Source organism: Montipora capricornis, chromosome 12 (assembly GCF_036669925.1).
Source record: "Montipora capricornis isolate CH-2021 chromosome 12, ASM3666992v2, whole genome shotgun sequence".
NCBI classification, from domain to species: domain Eukaryota; kingdom Metazoa; phylum Cnidaria; class Anthozoa; order Scleractinia; family Acroporidae; genus Montipora; species Montipora capricornis.
The window spans coordinates 36,681,552-36,687,437 of NC_090894.1; the positions used below are offsets into that span (position 1 = coordinate 36,681,552).

Sequence of the window (5,886 nt, forward strand, 5' to 3'; positions counted from 1 at the left end):
TCCTACCAGCAAAATACAGCATCCATTGAAGTTTTTACCTTTCAAAACGTGCCCAAATTGTATCGGTTGGTCCTGGAATTCATCCACAGAAAGACCAGAGAGACAACTTCACTCGTGAACCGCCATGCTTACAACAAAGCATTTTAGGAGTCCCAGTCCGCATGAAACCATCTCTCATCTCTGTCTCGAGAAGACCAGACACACGCACGGTTCTTACGTTACGTTTATAGCTGTAGAATCAACTGAACGTGTAAATGTGTAAATGAGTATGAAACGAAACTTGTCTTTACTTAAATAGGTACTGTGGAAGAACTACAGCAAGCCTCAACGTCATTTGCTGAAGAGAGTGCTAAGGCCACACTGCAGAACTGGCAAGACCGCTTCGTTCGTACGAATGGAACGAGATAGTTCCAGTCAGGTGGAAAATACCGTTCCATTCGACATATAGACATTTCGGTACAAACCGGAAAATTTGGTCGAATGGACCGCGCCCAATTCAAACCCAGTCGTGTTATTATTTTTCTGATTAATATATTTCTTAGGTAGAAAAAACAAACAGCACTGAAACTAGTCTTTAATTTTGAATCTCCCTCCAGTAGTTTCCGAACTACTAAACGACTTCCTGTCGAACTGCCATTGTTATGCAAGAAACCAACCAAAAAAATAGTTCAAAATTTCGTTCGAAAAGCCCGAAGACTCAGGGTACGAGATTGCAACAACTGCAGTTTTGGGACAAAATAAGCTCAGGTTTAGCAATCATGTGACAAACGTCGACAGTTCCTTTTCGGTCTTCCCTTGTGACGGAATGGCAGAATTACAGGATACCAACGGACTTTGAAATTTTTCTCGATACATTTAAGACGTGAGGTTTCCAAGTCAAATTTTCATCAATAACTACACCCAAAAATACAGTCTCTTTTACTTGCTCAATCGGAGAGCCATCGACACCAATCAGATAATTTTGTCATTTCGAGGTCAAAAGTTGTAGATAGAGTATTTATATCTTTATGAGAAAAAAAAATATTCGTATCGTCAGCAGAAAGTATAAATTCTAAAACATTTGAAACATTACATAAGTCGTTAATGTATATTGCTTGAGGTGCTTGGGTTGCTTGAGGTGCTTAGATTGCTTGAGTTGTAACTCACGCATCTCAAGCAATCCAAAAAGTGCCTCAAGCTGAGCAGGATAAGTAAGGTTCGTATGTGGTATACGGTACAATATATGTCCCCATACATAACGTACCTTCCAGATTGTTACACATTGTCAGCAAATGGTACAGTAGCACGACTTTTTTAAATTGGGGTAGAAGCTACAGAACTATGGCCCTGTCGGACTCAGATATCGCTTCTTCCTTGAGTGAACCGGACCCTTGTACAAGGAAATTTATCTTTCAACAAACGATGTTTCGGGTAAAGGACCCTAAGGCCTCTTTAGACTTCTACACACGTGTGATGGGTATGAGGTTCGTAGACCGCACAGGTTTCTTGATCTACAGTACGTGCTGTTTGTTTATTATTTCACTCAATGGGTTTAGGACCAATAATCATTGTTAACAGCTGTGGAAAGGAAAGGAAAGGAAAGGAACTTAGTCGTTCTGGCGCTGGAGCACTAATTGGGGACACTAAACTGAAATTAACAATTAAGGATGGTGCCTACTACATGTAATTCAAAGGTATTTTTCCCCGGTTAATGATTATGCAGCAAATATAGATCTTACCAATTGTTATTGAAATCCAAACGAAAATTGGGGGTGACCACGCATTTTTCAAAGATAATTGCTAAATAATATTTGTAAAAAGCTTTAAAATACAAAGCAATGTATGGCACTCTTTCTCTAATTGAAACTTTTAAATTATGGTTAAATGCATGGTTACCCCAATTTTCTTTTTGGATACCAAGAGTAATTACTAAGATCTACTTTCTCCAGATAGTTTTAAACCACGCAAAAATATCCTTGTATTGTTAAGCATCACCAAGAGGAAACCAGAGTATCTCGAGATGTGCAGAACGTATGGGCAATAACAATAGTAGGCACCGTCCTTAAGCGGCGGGTCTAATTTGCAGGTCGCAGGTCACGGGTTGCAGGTCATTGTCTCTGCAATACAGAAAGTATCCTAAACATTCTTAAAAGCTAACCTTAGGCCTAATTAGGCCTAAACAAAAGTTTTTAGACCTAAGGTTAGCTTTTATGAATGTTTAGGATACTTTCTGTATTGGTGAAACAATGACCTGCAACCCGCGACCTGCGACCTGCAAATTAGACCCGTCGGTCCTAACACAAATCAAGTCAAATGTTGGTTTTTGAAGAGAAGGGAAACCGGAGTACCCGGAGAAAACCTCTTGCTCCAGAGTAGAAAACCAACAAACTTAACCCACATAGTGGGTTTGTGGTCGCCTGGCACACTTTTATTCAGGGAAACTTGACTTGTAAATAGTTTTGTTAGGTAAACGGTATTTCCTCAATGACCAAGTTGAACAGAGTATCAAGTATTTATGAGTTAATGAATCAATAAGTCACGAGTCATGAGTCAATGAGTTAGTGCAGTTGCCCTAACCCATAAAATGAAACGAGGGCTTAGGCTTAATCAATAAATTATTGCTATATTGACTGTGAGTCTCATTGACTCATGACTCATTGACTCATAAATCATGGGACCTCAGTTGAACAAGTTTTCCCCAGAGTTATGAATGAGGGGAAACGATTCCTGGTGTTCCCATGAAAGGAAAGGAAAGGAACTTTCTTTAAATGTCTAGTCATTCTAGCACTGGAGCACTAATTGGGGACACTGTAAACTACAATTAACAATTAATGCAAATCAAGTCGAATGTTGGTTTTTGAGGAGAGGGAAAAACCAGAGTACACTGTACCCAGAGAAAAACCTCTCGGTGCAGAGTTAAGAGAACCAACAAACTCAACCCACACGTGATGCCGGGTCTGCCCGTGCCACATTGGTGGGAGTAGAGTGCTCTCACCACTGCACTAATTCCCAGCACCCACTGCACCATCCCTGCATCCCTGCACTTGTTTTTTTGACTTAAGGTAATTCCCTTGAAATTGTTCTACTATCAAACTTTTTTGGAAACTTGGCATAATTACCGTAACATTCATGATATGAACATTAAAAAAATGCAATAAAAAAAATTGGGTCACCGTGCTTAAATTCGAATCACCTTCATACAGAGTTACCGTAAGTCTTGGTTACTTCAGAGACACAACATTTTATTCTGAAAATAAAGTTTCTTTTATTTACATAAGCAGTATTGCTTCATTTACGCCGTCTTTGATTCCTTGGTGGTGTGAATAGTGCACTTTTTGAGACAATTCCGTGGTTAGCTTGAAGTCGTCGCCTTGGGTAAAATATACCCAGTACGGAACAGTTTTCCAAAAAAAATTCATGTTCTACTATCAAACTTTTTTTCTTCTTCAAAGATGTTCTTTATTAGACTGTTCTTAGCAAATACCTGAAAAAAAATTCGGGGGTCACCGTGCTCGTTTGAGAGAAAAGGAGCATTTATTTTGCTATCGGGTTTAGTTTGATATAGTGGGTGTCTGGAAAAGCAAAAAGCTGGAATCCGGAATTGGAACCGGAAAAGACCAAGAAAGTTGGATGATATCCAGTTGTTTTTTTGCAGCTAAAAAAGTTGTATGTTTTAATATTACACACTTTAAACTGCAAAACTGAGTTTTACGGATTTGAAGTATTAAGCACTTTGTGACAACAATGTTCATATCACTGGCGTCACTCCTGTTTTGAGAAGCTCAGGTTACGAGAATGGTTGAAATTGAGACTCCTCCTTGTCCCTTTGTGTTATGGGAATGTAGTTGTTACTGAAGTCAAGGATGAAAGGAGTCCAGAAAAGAAAGGAAGGCACATTAAAGAAATCCACCTTACTTGTTGGAATAAAAATTTTATGATATATAACTACAATCTTCCCCTCCAGTTCTTGCCGCAATGACTGAAGATCAAGAAGAAACATGGGAAAGGTGAGCAAATGTAGCAAGTGTTTCACAATGATTTGATTTTGGTGTGGATAGCAAAGAGTTCTCACCGGAGTTGTCAATACATGAATTTTGCTATTTCAAAATTCAAGTGACTGTCATTGTGGTGAATATTGTAACTGTAACAACGGTCACTTGAAGTTGCGAAATCGCCATTATCAGAGTTGAAAAAGTATGTCGCGAGGTGTTTTTTTTTTCTTACTGGCATTGCCATACATCAGTGAACCTTATTGGAGTGAGCCTGCAGGCTCATTTTTTTTTTTTTGGTTTAAAACCATGTGCAAAAGAGGCTTAAGGGTCAATTTGATACAAAATAACCCCTTAGCCTCTTTTATGTGGCAAAACCGCTGATAATCAATAATCCAAAAAATACCTCACAACATGCTTTGCTATACACATCCGAATTAAATCATTGGGAAACACTTGCTACATATACAAGCCTACATGTGCTCACCAAATTCCTGTGTTTCTTTTTGATCGTCATTATGGCATTCTAGAAGACACTTCAAGGTTCATAGTTGTTTACCTTTAAGTTGATATTTTATTCCAATAAACTAGTTTACCTTGATGGTAGAAATGCTGCTGAGGGGAAGGTATATGTTCAAGTATGCATGCTTGCAGTAATTTAACGACTGCTTGTGCATGGAATTGAGCAGGGACAGTATAAAACCTGGACCTCCAAACTGGACCCCCATCTGGATCCTACTCAAGAAAAGAAATGCAACTTAAATTTAAATGACAACCTGTTTGATATTTTCAGAGAGTCAAGTGGAGGGGGTTTAGTCTAACAGAGGACTGTTTTTGCAACAAGTCTTTTTTTCATTTTTAGGCTTTTAGCAAAATTTCATTTCCCAGAGAATAAGTTTTCACTTTATTTCATGGGATTTGAAGATTCTGCCAACATCCCAACAGATGAAGATGAAAGAACCAAGTGGCTTTGCGCACAGAAGGCGAGTTTAGAGTTGACTCAGTGAGTTGCCAGTATTCACCTTATGCTGCCCTATAAACAAAATCACCATTTCAGGGTTTTTGAAAGTTTGGCAAAGTAGCAGACATATTTCTGAAAGCACTGGGCGTAACATTTTTTGCTTCTGCAAGGTGCCTTGTGAGTGCAGAAGCCACAAGCTACCTACAATGTAGGGGGGTCTGGGGTCATCCCAGAGAAAAATATACCAAATTGGCTTAAGATGCAATTAGTGTTTTTCTCACTGTGACACTGTTTTTGTGAGCAGTCACGATTCTTCTTGATCTGATGATGTCTTCCTTCATGTTCAAATCTCTTTGTACCCCTCTGTGAGTGGTGATGCACTGCCTTCTGACTTCTTTGGGGTCTTGTGTGTTTGTTTGCTGAGGTGAGTCATGGTGTTTATTTCAGCTGCACTTGGTCTAAGTGGGGACCTTGTCTGATGATAGATACTGTACAACCTGTTTTTCGGGCTTGATACTATTAATACTATCTGTATATATTGGCTGGTTTCATCACTGTGATCACCTGAGGCTGCCATGTCTGTGGCAAACACTGTTAGGCCAATGGTTTTTTGGGCGTCAACATCTCCTTGCCATTGCAGTTAAAACTGAATTACAGTAATAGGTCATTACATTCAATAGTGTCTAACAGTAACAATATCAGCAAAACGTTTAGTTTTGGTGCTATGATACTGGGAACTCCAAATGCCAGATCTAAGGCTATAACCATGTTGAATTAGGGGATGGTTGAGAACAGATTTCAGTGGCTCGTGTTCTTTTGCCACCTGCAAAATTTGGAACAAGCATCACATACGGGTGCTTCATGATAACTAAGGTTAGATAACATAATGCAAAGAACCCTCTTCTGTAGAGATTCAATAACAGTCATAATCAAGATATTCTGGCAAGGCAGCCCACA

At 39.2% G+C, this 5,886-nt stretch overlaps 1 protein-coding gene across 1 annotated transcript in view; it reads left to right on the forward strand.

The window, feature by feature from the left end:
- The first annotated feature begins 1,244 nt into the window (after positions 1-1,244).
- The window catches only part of LOC138025941 (lactoylglutathione lyase-like), a 7,733-nt gene continuing 3,091 nt past the window's right edge, over positions 1,245-5,886 (forward strand). Inside the window, exons 1-2 of the mRNA XM_068873084.1 lie at positions 1,245-1,463; positions 4,831-4,971. Coding sequence (XP_068729185.1) covers positions 1,321-1,463; positions 4,831-4,971 — 284 coding nt within the window. The 5' untranslated portion in view covers positions 1,245-1,320. The remainder of the gene's footprint in view (positions 1,464-4,830; positions 4,972-5,886) is intronic.